At 40.9% G+C, this 17,187-nt stretch overlaps 1 protein-coding gene across 2 annotated transcripts in view; it reads left to right on the top strand.

Annotated features, from left to right (window-relative positions):
• LOC106571331 (mitogen-activated protein kinase kinase kinase 7) overlaps positions 1-17,187 on the top strand; it is a 28,951-nt gene continuing 11,764 nt past the window's right edge. The window contains exons 1-12 of one of the 2 annotated variants that reach the window (XM_014144273.2): positions 1-812; positions 1,606-1,716; positions 1,837-1,902; positions 2,120-2,165; positions 5,595-5,733; positions 6,417-6,541; positions 8,297-8,425; positions 8,933-9,063; positions 10,235-10,316; positions 10,447-10,571; positions 10,841-10,988; positions 14,310-14,390. In XM_014144273.2, the coding sequence (XP_013999748.1) occupies positions 726-812; positions 1,606-1,716; positions 1,837-1,902; positions 2,120-2,165; positions 5,595-5,733; positions 6,417-6,541; positions 8,297-8,425; positions 8,933-9,063; positions 10,235-10,316; positions 10,447-10,571; positions 10,841-10,988; positions 14,310-14,390 (1,270 nt within the window). In that variant the 5' untranslated portion in view covers positions 1-725. The remainder of the gene's footprint in view (positions 813-1,605; positions 1,717-1,836; positions 1,903-2,119; positions 2,166-5,594; positions 5,734-6,416; positions 6,542-8,296; positions 8,426-8,932; positions 9,064-10,234; positions 10,317-10,446; positions 10,572-10,840; positions 10,989-14,309; positions 14,391-17,187) is intronic. The other variant, XM_014144274.2, reaches the window with a different exon arrangement.

The following is a 17,187-nucleotide window of genomic DNA, read 5'->3' as shown; positions in this document are numbered from 1 at the left end:
CGGGACACAAAGCTGGTGGGGCAGAATTCAGGGGAGCACACCATTTCTGGAGCTGCTGCCTGTAACAACTGCGGAATAAAACAAAAGTCGTATATAATGGAAGAAAAGTCGTAATTATAAAGTTATGTACGCGAGTCAGGTGTTTAGAAAAACGCAGGGAAAAACGGTGGACACTTTTTTTGTTGTTGATTGTTTGAGTTTTAAATGCTGAGGAAATCAATCACCCCATGTCTCGAGCCACTACGCCGGTGGTGCACAGTCTACGGCGGCGAAGGACTGGCGTGATCAGGCCAGCAATCGGCCTAGTCAAGTGACTCCCAAAGTGTCAGATATAGCTTGCTCGCCAGCTAGCTAACTTGCTGATTTACTTTTGTCAACCAACGTCGTTGACGTCCCTGATATGGCAATTGCAAGTTGCTGTTTTCAAATTGTGGCTACTGCTAGCCATTGTTAATCGACTTTTTAGCTAACATTAGCAAACTACCTTACTAGCTGTCTAGCTAGTTCAGCTACCAGTTGGCTATGTTGGACTGAGCTAGCTAGCCAGTAAACACAGCTTGCGAGTTCCAGTTTTTAAACTAGATTTATTTCCGTTTTAGGTCCGCCAGTGTCTTGGCAAGTTGTGTCATGTAAGATTATTTTCCTTCGTGTACGCGTGTCTTGCATATTATTCTTTTTACATTTTTACATTCAGTTTTAATGAATAACTAGTTAGCCAGTTAGCAATGTCTCTGCCATCCGCCGATATGATCGAAACTCCCCCTGGATATCCATTTGAAGAAATAGATTATGTGGATATTGAAGTTGAAGAGGTAAGTAACAAGTTAGCTATCTCAACATTTGATTGGAACGTGAGGGATCCTATGATGCAGAAGTTTGCCACAGTGCGTGATATCGCAATTGTCATGGTTGCTAGCTCTACCATTGTTAATCGACTTTTTAGCTAACGTTTGCAAACTGCCTTACTAGCTGTCTAGCTAGCTCAGCTACCAGCTGGCTATGTGGGACTGAGCTAGCAAGCTAGCTAGTCAACAAACACAGCTTTGCTGGCTAGGTGTGAATCACCCCAACATGGGGTGTGATGTTGGGTTTGAATCACCCCAACATTGTGAAGTTGTATGGCTCATGCAATAATCCGGTAAATCAGTGTGTTGGACCATGCATTGAATGTTTTGTGTATTATGGTTTTGAAAAGGCCTGGGAATTAAAAGTTACCATAACTATCTCACTAATAGCTATGCCATTCATAAATTATTTTGCTATAGACGTTATGGAGAATGGTCAGTTAGCTATGCTCCAAATCTATTTGGCAGTTATTGTTTTGATTGTAACTAGCTAACTAGCTGCAGTTCCCGACAGGTGGGCCCCACACATCAGACCCCTCCATCAGATCAGCTGACGTTGACTGTCTGCACACAGGAGTTTGATTGATATGCTGGATTGTGTAATGGAACTTGTCCACAACAAATAACAACAACAGTGTTAGCTTGTCTAACTCCCAAAACACCCAGATGGAAAGTGGCATTAGTAGGGTCATGATAATAAAGGACGAATAACATTGCATCCAACACACTTGGCTTATGTCGTCTACCTGTTATCTTTCAGGTCGTGGGGAGAGGTGCATTTGGTGTTGTCTGCAAGGCCAAATGGAAAGGCAAAGACGTCGCAATCAAGACAATTGAGAGTGAATCTGAAAGGAAAGCATTCATAGTTGAGGTATTGTCACATTGTACTGGGATACTAATAGAGATATCCTGTAAAGTTATGGCAGGGCAGTTTATTACAACCCAAAGAGATCCCTCTTGATTCTCTTCCCTCCTCCTCTCCCCTCCCAAGCTGCGACAGCTTTCACGTGTGAATCACCCCAACATTGTGAAGTTGTATGGCTCATGCAATATTCCGGTAAGTCAGCTTTTTAACACACTGATATTTCAGTGTGTTGTTATAGCCTATGGTTTTTGCCAGTTGTAAATACCTTGGAACAGTGGGTTGTTACTGATTTATTGTAGAAACACCAATAGCAAGGTAAACAAACGACCAGAACATCGTGGGATACTGTATACCCTAATAACTACCTTTTTTTTTTTTCATTTTTGACGGCACAAATTGACCGATCTAGGTCTGCCTGGTGATGGAATATGCTGAAGGGGGGTCTCTGTACAATGGTGAGTCCCTGGACAATGTAGGCAAGCCTACTACTAGGCTTGGGCAGTATCCAGATCCAGATTGTCATACCTTCATACTGACCTTGTGCCATCCTAGGATATGAACACAAGGGGCGCTATATTCAAACCCCACTGAGTCTGTAATCTGAAGGTTAGCAATGCTAATAAGTACACTGTATATACAAAAGTATGTTGACACCCCAAATTAGTGGATTTGGCTATTTCAGCCACACCGGTTGCAGAGAGATGTATAAATTCGAGCACACAGCCATGTAATCTCCATAGGGAAACATTGGCAGTAGAATGGCCCATACTGAAGAGCTCAGTGACTTTCAACGTGGCTTTGTCATAGGATGCCACCTTTCCAACAAGTCAGTTTGTCAAATTTCTGCCCAGCGAGAGCTGCTCCGGATGTTATTGTGAAGTGGAAACAGCGGCTCAGTCACGAAGTGATAGGCCACATAAGCTCACAGAATGGGACAGCCAAATGCCAAAATAGGATGCCAAAATAGGATGCCACCTTTCCAACAAGTCAGTTTGTCAAATTTCTGCCCAGCTAGAGCTGCCACGGTCAACTGTAAGTGATGTTATTGTGAAGTGGAAACGTCCAGTTGGCTGGAGGCAGGTAGCGCGTTGGCTACCCCAATGCATAGTGCCAACTGTAAAGTTTGCTGGAGGCATGACAATGCCCCTGTGCACAAAGCGAGATCCATACAGAACTGGTTTGTCAAGATCTGTGTGGAAGAACTTTACTGGCCTGCACAGAGCCCTGACCTCAACCCCATCAAACACCTTTGGGATGAATTGTAATGCTGACTGCGATCCAGGCCTAATCACCCAACAACAGTGCCGACCTCAATAATGCTCTTGTGGCTGAATGGAAGCAAGTCCCCGCTGCAATGTTCCAACATCTAGTGGAGAGACTTCACAGAAGAGTAGAGGCTGTTATAGCAGCAAAGGGGCACCCGACTCCATATTCATGAACATGATTTTGGAATGAGATGTTCGACAAGCAGGTATCCACATTCTTTAGGGCATGTAGCGTACATTTAAAACCTTATAGCGAATGCTAACTGAATGCTAAGGAGCACATGCAAACATTTTATACAGTATTTGACTAACTATTTGCAGGACAGACATCCCAGCTATAAGTTATACAAGTAAATTAAAAAATGCTGCACGCATTAAAAAACAATATTGGTTAACAAGGCTCTTGATCCAGGAGGGGATTCTCTGATGTTACCAAGAAGCTTGATTTTCAAGAAGCTAACCACTTAGCTAACACATTTTTAGCACATTTTAGACGGTTAACTTAATAGTTATAAGATATCTAGCTGGCAAACATTTAGTTTGAATTCCATATTGTAACTAGATAACCTGGCGCATGCTGCACAACAATGAGTAAGTGACTAAAGCGTCCAGTCTCTATTCGTTGTGTGCTTGTAAACAAAACAATGTGGCTGGAGACTACCGGTAAGCTTCATCAGGAAACATGTGCAATCAAGTATATACAAATATTTTATTTTTTTAAAGCTTCAAAGAAATGAAAAACCATCCTGTGGCTATTTCCAAATGCCCTGGTATACAGTATACCGCCCAAGCCGACCTACATCTCTACCACACACATTGACATGGCTTGTAAATTTGTTTAACTGCATGCCATGTCAAACAAGTGGAAATATTGCAATCAACGTCAATAACTCCAATACCCAAATGCAAACTATGCTCTTATTAATCCTTTACACTCGTACCCGTATACAGGTAGAAAATTGCAGATTTGGGCGCTAATAAGCACCTAAATTGGAACGTAGTGGCTGTACAGTGACATGCTATAAGTTACGGTAGAGCTCAGGCTCTGCGCTTCACAGTGTTATATGGGTTTTGAATGACAGCCGTTCTGAATTTGAGCATAGCTCGCAACAACAAGTTGACCCCATCCCTCCCGGTATTTGGGCAATTTTCTTGTCTGAGTGAGGGAATTTCTGTAAATTAAGATGACTTGATGTAATTTGAAAGATGTGATTTTGAGGATTATAATAAATACCGTTTTGATGTCATACAAGCAAGCCAAACACCCTTGAGTCCAAATGTGCACATCATGACTCATGTCATATACAGTGTCAACATTTAGGATCACTATATTTGATGTACAGTTACACGATGACATGTCGTCATATCCTGGGTTGTTCTGAACAGAATGAGCCTATATTTGTTTATTGTGAAGAAAATTTGCCACGGCACACACACCTGAATGCACTCATGACTCATTTCTATGATCTGTTTCTCTGAATTGCCCTGTGAAAGCTTACCACTAAGATCGTATTTTATAACTTAGCTAGTCATGTTGGCAATAGAACAAGCTTTCAAATCATGCCCACCTGACCCAGATTGCGATGTTATAATGGAGTGTTTTTGGAATGTATCCAGAGTATTTTCAGATTTCGTTATCAACAAATATGGCGAAAAGTACAGTAAATGTAAAATGCACATAAAATCAACAGTGCAATGTTTTGATTCAGTCTTGTGTGATGTTAACTGTTGTGTCTTCACCTTGGTCTAATAATATCTCTTATCTCCTAACTGTTCCATTTCAATTTGGCCTCATCCATATAGGCCAATTCCCTCGAGTATAAAGGGTTATTAGGCTCACTATTGCCATGATTCCTTAAATTGGTCAGTCCTTTCACAATGACCTGTTATATAGTATTGCAGAGTTAGGAAGTGTTCATGGATCCCTTACCAGAAAGGGGTTCAAATACATGTGTATTTGAGTGTCTGGTATTTTAATATACTTTAAAAAAATACCTCGGTTAAATGCATTGGAGTGAATTTGAGGCAGTGTTTCTGACTATTTTCAAATATATACATTAAAATATTGAACTACTTGTCTTTAATAAATAAAAATAAAATCCTAATACTTACTTTGAATGTATGTGAAAGTAATTGAGGTATTCAAAATAGTATTCGAACCCAGGTCTGACTCTTACCTGTACAAGCACTTTACCCCCTTGTATACTTTTCTACCTCTGAATCTCTGTCAAAGTTATTTAAAGTTGGTGTTCTTAGTTGTGGTCATCACAACTTTGTTGAATGCTTGAAACTATAACTTTGAAGGTATTCTCTCTCTCTCTGTGTGTGTGTGTGTGTGTGTGTGTGTGTGTGTACGCGCATATTAGTGGTAAACAAGGAAAGTTCTCCCTGGTGGGGACATTTCCCAGGTCCCCACAAGGACAAAGGCTATTTTAGGCTTAGGGATTAGAGTTATGGAAAATATTATGTTCCCACAAGGATAGTAAAACATGGTGTATGTGAAAGTGTGTTTGCACTTGTGGACTTTTTAAGGCTATGGAAGTGTGTGTGTGTGCATGCAGGTGTGTTTTGTGTTTATTTTGAGGTGTCTGTGGTAGTGACTGTGTTCTCTGTCCACAGTGCTGCATGGTGCTGAACCCCTCCCCTATTACACTGCTTCCCATGCCATGAGCTGGTGTTTTCAGTGTTCCCAAGGGGTCGCCTATCTCCATGGCATGAAACCAAAGGCTCTCATTCACAGGGACCTCAAGCCACCCAAGTATGCTCCTCCTCACCACCTCCCCCTCTCTCTTGTTTCACTGCCAATAAAGTGCCTTGTTCCCCCACTCAAGGTGACATTTAATAGATGTGTGATATATTATATTATGCAATAGTGTCAGAATATTTGTATCTGACTTTATTAACCAAAATACCATAGTTTTGTTATATATATTTTTAATGAGCATAGTCAACGGACGGGCTCCAGTCGTCTGCGTATAAAAGTATTTTGCTTATGTTTTTGTTCCATTTCTGTTAGATCTGGCTTCAGTAGTAAGGCCTTAGTGTTTTCATAGTGTGCCTCTGACTGAAATGCTTAGAGTAGCTGTATCAGCTCCAGAGGTTATATATTTGGCTCTGACGGAAAAGACTGGAACCTAACCTTCACGCTCTTTGTGTGACACAGCGGGTTTTGCCAGACTTTGTGGTTGTAAAGTTATTTGCTGTAAGGGATCTGACTTTCCTTTGTATGCATAAAAATAATCTGGCTAGCTGTATTCCCTTTTTTCATGTTTTTTTAATGATTAGAAATGTTTGCTTTGAAGCTAAAGTGGATTTTATTACGTGTTTGTAACCCAGTTAGACCTCAGCAGCCTTTAGTAGTTACCCTTACGTAGTCTCACACGTCACTCAAGTTCACACGTCACTCATTTGAGTGGATCTTTGTTTACTTGTTTGTTTCAGCCTGCTCCTGGTTGCCGGTGGCACCGTGCTGAAGATATGTGACTTTGGGACAGCGTGTGACATTCAGACCCACATGACCAACAACAAAGGAAGTGCTGCTTGGATGGCCCCAGAGGTGTTTGAAGGCATGTATGAACAGCATGGCAAATGTTTGAAACACGCCAAGGGATGCCTGTCCCATCTGTCTTAGAAAGCGCAAATTGGACTGACTCTTTAAGAACAAGGGTATCTAAACAAGTGTAGCCTTTCATAAATGTGTTTATCTAGAGTGCATTGATTGTCAGTGTTTGGTTAGGTGGTGCTACTGTTGAGAGCAATGTTTATACAGTAGGGCTTATGTCTAGTGGTGGAAGTGATCGTTAATTGTAATGGTGCGCCACTTTGGCTTTATCACTTAGTTGATCATTGGAAGTCACCCCAAACACGTAGACTCCACCATTTCTCAAAGCCTGACTAATCTAACTCTTGTTAGCATTCTGTTAATTTACATTAATTCATATCTTAGGTGGTATTTATTATTATAATTATTGTGGTTGTACACACAGACATTTAGAAGTTGAATTGAGGGAAAGATGCAGCATATTGCAGAGACGGTTTCGGTTTCATCCCAAGGAGAATGTAGCATTTTAGTCTATGCTGTCAGCCGGTAGTTTAATGCAGGATTTCCCAAACTCGGTCCTGGGGGCCCCCCTGGGTTCACATTTAGTTTTTTGTCCTAGCACTATTCAAATAACCAACTCATCAGCAAGCTTTGATTATTTGAATCAGCTGTGAAGTGCTAGGAGCAAAACAACTATACATGCACCCAGGAGGGGCCCCAGGACCGAGTTTGGGAATCCCTGGCCTAATGTACTTTGTTTTACAAAGCACATTGAGGCAGCCTCTTGTCAAGGGGGTCAGGAGGAAATTACTATTTCCTTAGCGTTATCTTGTTTAAGGGAGTAACATGAATAGTCATTATCTTGTTTAAGGGAGTAACATGAATAGTCATTATCTTGTTTAAGGGAGTAACATGAATAGTCATTATCTTGTTTAAGGGAGTAACATGAATAGTCATTATCTTGTTAAAGGGAGTAACATGAATAGTCATTATCTTGTTAAAGGGAGTAACATGAATAGTCATTATCTTGTTAAAGGGAGTAACATGAATAGTCATTATCTTGTTTAAGGGAGTAACATGAATAGTCATTATCTTGTTAAAGGGAGTAACATGAATAGTAATTATCTTGTTTAAGGGAGTAACATGAATAGTAATTATCTTGTTTAAGGGAGTAACATGAATAGTCATTATCTTGTTTAAGGGAGTAACATGAATAGTCATTATCTTGTTTAAGGGAGTAACATGAATATTCATTATCTTGTTTAAGGGAGTAACATGATTTCCATGCAATTTAAACAGCTCACATTTGCCCCCAGAATGACCTCCGTAAAGCTAATTTGCGTCACGGGGAGAAATGTTATTAAAAAAGGCCTCGGCAGCAAAGCAACTTTAAATCTGAGTCCCAAATGACACCCTATTCCTTATATAGTGCATAATGGGCCCTGGTCAAAAGAAGTGCGCTAAATAGGGAATAGGGTGCAATTTGGGACACAACCCAAACGCCTGTGTGAAGAGTAGTTTAATTCCACAACATAGCCACAGTAATTAAGCATCTCAGGAGTGGCCCTGAACTAAAATTGCCTCCTTATTTTCATCACACATATGTTCTTAAGGTGCGCAGACCAGATGGATGCTCCTGTGCTTTCCCAAGCACATCCCCCTTCTCCCCAACACTCCTCACACATATTAACTGTGCTTTTTTGAGACTTACTTTTCATCAGTCAATCAGAGCAATCTGAAAGGTTCTGAGTGGAGCTGTTTCTCTGCTATGTGCTTTCAGGCAGCAATTACAGTGAGAAGTGTGATGTGTTCAGCTGGGGCATCATTCTCTGGGAGGTGATCACACGCAGGAAGCCCTTTGACGAGATTGGAGGGCCGGCCTTCCGCATCATGTGGGCTGTGCATAACGGTGAGTCTAAGAGGAAGTAGGTGGGGGAGCTGAATGAGTTAATCTTTGTGCTGACATGTCAATCACCCTGGCATCTCAGAGCCGGCTGCCCAGTGAGACCTGCTGTGAGATTAAATGAGTTACGAGGCTGACGGGGAAGCGCAATTAAAAGACAGACTCACCTGTATAGCGCTCCCTGCTGTTCCCTCCGTCGCACAGTAGAGTGATGGAGCACAAACGGAACACTGACTGTCTGAGAACAGGAGCACACCTGGGGACAGGACACTACTGCGTCTGTCATTCCGACAAATTAGCGGTGCCACCACAGCAGGGGCTTTCATTTGCATTAGATTAGAAGTGTTTACTTGTACTGAAATTAACTTTCTGGAACTTGATTACATTTTTAAAAGATTGCGTTTGTAATACCTTTGACCTCTCCATCCATTTTACTGTGATTGTGTTTGGATTCATAGTGATAAATGTTGACGTAGTGCGTCTTATCTCTCTGTTTGTATTGATAATGTCCAGGCACCCGGCCACCGCTCATCAAGAGCCTACCCAAACCCATTGAGAGCCTGATGACCCGCTGCTGGTCTAAAGACCCCTCCCAGAGACCCTCCATGGAGGAGATAGTCAAGATCATGACCCATCTTATGCGAGTAAGGCCCTCCTACACACAAACACTCATACTTATAGAGATGCATTACCATAATTTCCGGACTATTAAGCGCACCTGAATATAAGCCGCACCCACTGAATTTAAAAACAATTATTATTTTGAACATAAATAAGCCGCACATGTCTATAAGCCGCAGGTGCCTACCGGTACATTGAAACAAATGAACTTTACACAGGCTTTAACGAAACATGGCTTGTAACAAAAATAAATAGGCTTTAACGAAGCACGGCTTGTAACAAAAATAAATAGGCTTTAACGAAACACGGCTTGTAACAAAAATAAATAGGCTTTAACGAAACACGGCTTGTAACAAAAATAAATAGGCTTTAACGAAACACGGCTTGTAACAAAAATAAATAGGCTTTAACGAAACACGGCTTGTAACAAAAATAAATAGGCTTTAACGAAACACGGCTTGTAACAAAAATAAATAGGCTTTAACGAAACACGGCTTGTAAAAAAAATAAAAAATTAGCAGTAAGCTTTAGTTGTCTTTTTGCACTGAGTCAATTCCTCATGCTGCTGTTTCCAACGTCTTATCATCGACTCATTAAGACCAAGCTCACGTGCAGCAGCTCTATTTCCTTTTCCAATCGCCTTCAACTTGAAAGCTGCATCATATGCATTTCTCCGTGTCTTTGCCATGATGAGGGTGACAAAATAACTACCGTAATCAGAATGATGGGAAGTTTGAGAGTGCTCGATTTAATCTAAACAGTAAACAAAAAAGTTGTTTGACCTTAACCCGTTCGGCAATTTCATTGGTCTAATGAAAGCTTCATGCCGCCAAAAAACTGAGCACGTCACAGAATGTGTTTTTTTGGAAGAAAAAAAATTGAAAGCGGAAAAAATCCATATATTAGCCTCGTCATTGTTTAAGCCGCGAGGTTCAAAGCGTGGTAAAAAAGTTGCTGCTTATAGTCCGGAATTTACGGTAAATGAAATTGAATGCCTTACCAAGATGGCCGTCCTGCAGACAAGTGATCTCCACAGTGTCCATTCCAGTGTTCTTTTGAATTCCATGCCGACACCGATCCTGGATGCAAGGAGGACTCTTAACCATGGTGTCCTGTTCTCAGACTGCTTGCCTGGTCAGATGGTCAGTGTTGGGAATGTCGCAGTTACATTTTATGTCAACCTCTCTTTTCCAGTGCTTCCCAGGATCTGATGAACCCTTGCAATATCCGTACCAGTCTTCAGATGAAGGACAGAGTAGCTCGGCCACCAGTACAGGTAGCTACATCTATATCGTTGAAGTAGTGGAAGCTTTTATTATCTGCATTAGAGTTTTACCTACATAAAACATCATGGAAGTAATGTGGAAATATCTCACGTCTCACCACCTCTCTGTTGGGTGTTACAGGTTCCTATGTGGATTACACTTGCAACAGCAACAAGAGTGACACAAACATGGAGCATGGGGACTCTCCAGGGAGCAACGACACCATCAAGATCACACCTCAGTTTGCTCATCAGTTCAGGCCAAAGGTAACGCAGCAACCTGTACTGGTATCATTAAACCTGAGCAATTTACTTTGTCAGGTGTCTAGGTGAGAGAAGGTAGACAAATTTAATGCAATTAGCTAGATTTGTGTGGACATGAACAAAATGATTTAAACAAGCATCATATGAAAGTAATCACGGTCATTTTGACGTAATCATCAGTGCACAAAATGTAATTGAGACTTTTTGACCACGCTGAATAAGTAGTGAAATCTACTGTAGGCCAACAGTATCTGTTTTGTCTGTGCTCTCAGGTAGACCCATTGTGGAGCCTGCCTCTGTCCAGAGGGAGCAGTGTTGAGAGCCTGTCGGAGCGAACCCACAGTCTGCTGCCCTCAGAGAGCAAAAGAATGAGCGCAGACCTGTCAGAGCTGGAGCACAGGGTGCCTTTCGCTCCCACAGGTAACGTCAGAATCGACACCCTTCACACACCCCAAAATGGATTGTACAAGTATAGGACTACATATTTGACACATCACACACTTCTAGAAGAGATGCATACAGTTCATACTTACAGTAATGTTACATCAGCTAATGAAGTCAGTTTTATTTCAGTACGAGAGAGAGCAATAAAGGCATCCTACGCCATTAAAGCTACTATCAGGTTGGCAGGTAGCCTATCGGTTAAGAGCGTTGGGCCAGTATCCAAAAGGTTATTGGTTCTAAGCCCCGAGCCGACAAAGTGAAAAAAATTACTCTGTCGATGTGACCTTGAGCAAGGCACTTAACCCTAATTGCTACTAGTCAAAAGTTTGGACACACCTACTCATTCCAGGGTTTTTCTTTATTTTTACTATTTTCTACATTGTAGAATAATAGTGAAGACATCACAACTATGAAATAACACAAAATAGATTTTATATTTGCAATTCTTCAAAGTAGCCACCGTTTGCCTTTATGACAGCTTTGCATCTCTTGGCATTCTCTCAACCAGCATCATGAGGTAGTCACCTGTAATGCGTTTCAATGAACAGGTTTGCCTTGTTAAAAGTTCATTTGTGGAATTTCTGTTGTGACAAGGTAGGGTGGGTATACAGAAGATAGCCCTATTTAGTAAAAGACCAAGTCCATATTATGACAAGGACTGCTCAAATAAGCAAAGAGAAACGACAGTCCATCATTACTGTAAGACATGAAGGTTAGTCAATCTGGAAAATTTCAAGAACTTTGAAAGTTTCTTCAAGTGCAGTCACAAAAACCATCAAGTGCTATGATGATACTGGCTCTCATGAGGACCGCCACAGGAATGGAAGAAGCTCTGCTGCAGAACACGTCAGATTGCAACACAAGTAAATGATTCACAGAGTTCAAGTAGCAGACACATGTCAGCATCAACTTCTCAGAGGGGACTGTGTGAATCAGGCCTTCATGATCGAATTTCTGCAAAGAAACCACTACTACAGGACACCAATAATAAGAAGAGACTTGCTTGGGCCAAGAAACACGAGCAATGGACATTAGACCGGTGGAAATCTGTCCTTTGTTCTGATGAGTTCAAATTTGAGATTTTCAGTTACAACTGCCTTGTCTTTGAGACGCAGAGCAGGTGAACGGATTATCTCGTGTGTTTTCCACCAGGAAGCATGGAGGAGGAGGTGCGGGGTGCTTTGCTGGTGACACGGTCATTGATTTATTTAGATTTCAAGGCACACTTAACCAGCATGTCTACCACAGCATTCTGCAGCGATACGCCATCCCATCTGGTTTGGGCTTAGTGGGACTATCATTTGTTTTTCAACAGGACAACGACCCAAAACACACCTCCAGGCTGTGTAAGTGCTATTTGACCAAGAAGGAGAGCGATGGAGTGCTGCATCAGATGACCTTGCCTCCGCAATTACCTGACCTCAACCCAATTGAGATGGTTTGGGATGAGTTGGACTGCAAAGTGAAGGAAAAGCAGCCAACAAGTGATCAGCAAATGTGGGAACTCCTTCAAGACTGTCGGAAAAACATTCCTCATGAAGCTGGTTGAGAGAATGCCAAGAGTTCAAAGCTGTCATCAAGGCAAAGGGTGGCTACTTTGCAGTGGTGTAAAGTACTTAGGTAAAAATACTTGAAAGTGCTACTTAAGTTGTTTTTGGGTTATCTTTACTTTACTATTTATATTTTTGACTACTTCACTACATTCCTTAAGAAAATATTGTACTTTTTACTCTATACATTTTCCTTGACACACAAAAGTACTTGTTACGTGAATGCTTAGCAGGACAGGAAAATTCACGCACTTATCAACCGAACATCCCTGGTCATCCCTACTGCCTCTGGTCTGGCGGACTCACTAAACGCACATGCTTTGTTTGTAAATTGTCTGAATGTTGGAGTGTGCCTGGGCTTTCCGGAAGTTAAAAATACAAAATGGTGCCGTCTGGTTTGCTTAATATAAGGAATTTTAAATAATTTTTTACTTTTGATACTTAAGTATATTTTCAACCAAATACTTTTACTCAAGTAGAATTTTACTGGGCCACTTTTACTTGAGTCATTTTCTATTAGGATATCTTTACTTTTACTCAAGTATGATAGTTGGGTACTTTTTCCTACCACTGCTACTTTGAAGAATCTAAAATATATTTTGATTTGTTTAACACTTATTTTTTGGGGGGTTACTACATGATTCCATGTGTTATTTCATCATTTTGATGTCTTCCCTATTATTCTGCAATGTAGAAAATAGTACAAATAAAGAAAAACCCTGGAATGAGTAGGTGTGTCCAAACATTTGACTGGTACTGTAAGTCGCTTTGGATAAGAATGTCTTCTAAAATGACTTCAATGTAAATCATGTCTCCCTGTCTGTTAAGATGCATTTCATCTGCTTTCATCTCCGAGGTGATGCCTCACTCCTCATGTAAGCACCTCCATATGCCCCTCAGCACTGGTGCCAGTCATCTCCCCTCCTTCACACAGATCTTAGGCTGAGGTTTATAGACAGGCAGCCCAATTCTGATCTTTCCTCCACTAATTGGTCTTTTGACCAATCTCATCGGATCTTTTCACATCAGCTCTTTTGCAGAACTGATCTGATTTGTTCCAAAGACCAATTAATGGAACAAAAAGATCAGAATTGGGCTGCCTGTCTAAACGCAGCCAGAGAGAATGCCCCGTATTCATCATCTGCCTTGTCAAATTTAAGCTTCCAAGGCATGAGTAAGCTACCATTAGCCTTAGTCTCTATTTGTCAGGGTTTTTCCTCACGCTTTCTTTTCAGCTTAATGTGAGAGACTGTTTTCTGTGAAATATCTTCAGTTGTCTGTCTTATTGTATAGAATTATTTTACATTGTTGATGCTGTACATGGTATATCATATGAATATTAGTTTAAAATGTAATATATTTAGCTTTATCATCTGTTTATCTTCAGTGGTCCTCAATGGTTACTATATATTACAGTATTCGGTGTCATCAATATGGTTTGAGCAATTTATTTGAATTCCTTTTATCATACATATTCTATTGGTACAGTCAAATTGTTTGTTAACCAAATGCCTGTCATGTCTGTGCTGAGACTTCCTATGCAGCATCGCTAGCACTGTGTTGTCAAACTAACCAACCAACCTCAGGACAGGACGCATGTTGCCTGTGCATTGTGCATGTATGTGCTCTGCATGTCAATACAGTCCAGAGGGGAGCGAGGAGAGAGCAGCGTCTGACATGCTCCAGCTCTGGGCCCTCTCTTCGTCTGCATGTGTACGCCAGCTGTGTGTGTGTGTATTTGTTGCAGCACGTCCCCAGTATAAACGAGGCCACCGTAAAACGGCGTCATTTGGCACCATTCTGGACGTTCCCAAGATCGTCGTCACAGGTACCAGTGCGGACCACCAGGCTACCTGGTACCCTGGGTATAGCTGGCTTGGCTGAACTGAATCAGCAGTTTTGCTCTGTGCTCTGACACTGCTGGGCCTTTAGTGTCTGTTACTCCAGGTCTCACAGGCTACAGGGGCTGCTTGTAGTTGATGCGTCTCAAATGTCACCCTATTCCCTATATGGGCCCTGGTCAAAAGTAGAGTACTAAATATGGAATAGGGTGCCATTTGGCATGCAGTTCTTATATTCTGCCTTGACACTTTACAATTGAATTGAAGTAAGGGGATATTATTTCCTCTCTTAGGAACCTGACTCACCACCAGTGATGACTCAATGCAAATTGGTATTGAGGCTATGGATGATGATAAACCTGGAGTAACACACACAGTTCTCTTTTTCCTCTGTCTTTTGTGGTTTTGTTAGACATTAAGAGGGACATGAGTTACACATGGTGGTGGTCTTATGTGTTTCACCCTCCAGGCACAAGATGCTGATCAAGCTGTTTCAATTCACACAGATCCATCTTTTAATCAACATATCTAATCCAGATTCATGGGTGAATCCAAACTTGTTAGGCTGATGTGCAAAAACAATAGAATAGACTGTTGATTAAGGTTATTTTTATCATCATGCCATCAGAAGGGGGGGTGAAATGAATGTGATAAGATTCATAACTCATGGCCCTGTCTGTTTCTCAGATGTCCTTCTGGCTTTGCTGCAGGCATGCAGGGAGTAAATCGGTTGGCTTGGCTTGCTCTGTCTAGAGTTGAGCTCCTCTCTCAGCTTGTCCTTGTCTTTCATGCATAGAGGACGTCTGTTAAAAGCTTGGCAACATGTTTTTTTTTTCTCTCTTTGCATCCATTAACTTTGTCGATTTGATTGATTTACCTCACATTGAGGGTCACAGCTATTATTACCACCCAAGATGAGTATGAAGGAAATGGGGACAGCAGCACTGGATTTCAAACAAAAAAAGGCTTTTCTATTTAGGAAGGAGGAGCTGCGAGAGACATGTTGAATGAGTAGTTAATTAATCAGTGACTAAAGGAGAGGGCTGACGTAAGGGGATGTTAAAGGCATGACAAGGTTGTTATCACTGTATGTGGCACACCTAGATGTCACTCATTTCTTCAGTTCATTTGAACCCAGTCTCCATTTAGTATGAAGCATTACTCAAGTTTTTTGAAGTTCTGGATTGGCATTCTAATTAAAATGTCTATTCAGTGTTATCATAGTAGGGTGTGACTTCAAATGGCTATGCTCACAAGCACCTCTGTTGCCATATTGTACATACTTGGCAGCAGCAAAGTATATTATTTTTACATGCAAAACAGCAATCACACAATAACAGGACCTTATTCTGATCTACAGGGCCTTCAGAAAGTATTCATGCCCCTTGACCTTTTCCACATTTTGTGTTACAGCCTGAGTTTAAAATTGATTAAATTGAGGTTTTATGTCACTGGCCTACACACAATACCCATAATGTCAAAGTGGAATTAGGTTTTTAGACATTTTTACAAATGTTATTAAAAATAAAAAGCTGAAATGTCTAATTATTCAACTCTTTTGTTATGGCAAGCTTAAATAAGTTAATGAGTAAAAATGTCACAAGTTGCATAGACTCTGTGTGCAATAGTGTTTAACATGATTTTTGAATGACTACCTCTTCCTTGTACCCCACATATCTGTTATGTCCCTCAGTGAATTTCCAACACAGATTCAACCAGAAAGACCAGGGAGGTTTTCCAATGCATCGCAAAGAAGGGATATTGGTAGATGGGTAAAAATAAAAACATTGAATATCCCTTTTTCTGCATGGTGAAATGGTTAATTACACTTTGGATGGTGTATCAATACCCCCAGTCACTACAAAGATACAGGTGTCCTTCCTAGTGGTTTCCGTCCTCTCCTTTAACTGAACTAAGGGATTTCACCATGAGGCCAATGGTGACTTTAAAACAGTTCCAGTTTAATGACTGTGATAGGGGAGAACTGAGGATGGATCAACAACATTGTAGTTCCATCACAATACTAACCTAAATGACAGAGTGAAAAGAAGGAAGCCTGTACAGAATCAAAATATTCCTAACATGCATCCTGTATGCAATAAGGCACTTAAGTAAAACTGCAAAACATTTGGCAAAGAAAGTAACTATGTATTGAACACAAAGTGTTATGTTTGGAGCAATAACAACACATCACTGAGAACCACTTCATATTTTCAAGCATGGTGGTGGCTGCATCATGTTATTTGTATGCTTGTCATCTACTTTCCAACAGACACTGGGAGACAAATTAACCTTTCAGCAAGACACTACCCTAAAACACAAGGCCAAATATACACTGGAATTGCTTGCACAGACGACGTTCAGTGTTCCTTAGAAGCCTAGTTAGTTTGAACACAAATCGGCTCGGAAATCTATGGCAAGATTTGAAAATGACTGTCGTGGAATGATCAACAACCAACTCGACAGAGCTTGAATACTTTTTTTCAAAGAATAATGTGCAAATACTGTACAATTTAACTAGAGACTTAGAAAGACTCTCAGCTGTAATCACTGCCAAAGGTGATTCTTACATATAGTGACTCAGGGGTGTGAATACTTATGTAAATTAGATATTTCTGTGTTTAATTTTCAATACATTTTCTAACTTCCATTTTGAATTCAGGCTGTAACACAACAAAATATGGGATAAGTCGAATGGCTATGAATAATTTCTGAAGGCACTGTGTAGGCCTAGAGCAACAATTACTGCAGTGACAAATGAGCATTTGTCTCAATCCAACATTC

Source organism: Salmo salar, chromosome ssa15, assembly GCF_905237065.1.
Source record: "Salmo salar chromosome ssa15, Ssal_v3.1, whole genome shotgun sequence".
Taxonomy (NCBI): Eukaryota; Metazoa; Chordata; class Actinopteri; order Salmoniformes; family Salmonidae; genus Salmo; species Salmo salar.
This window is presented reverse-complemented; position numbering and strand designations above follow the sequence as displayed.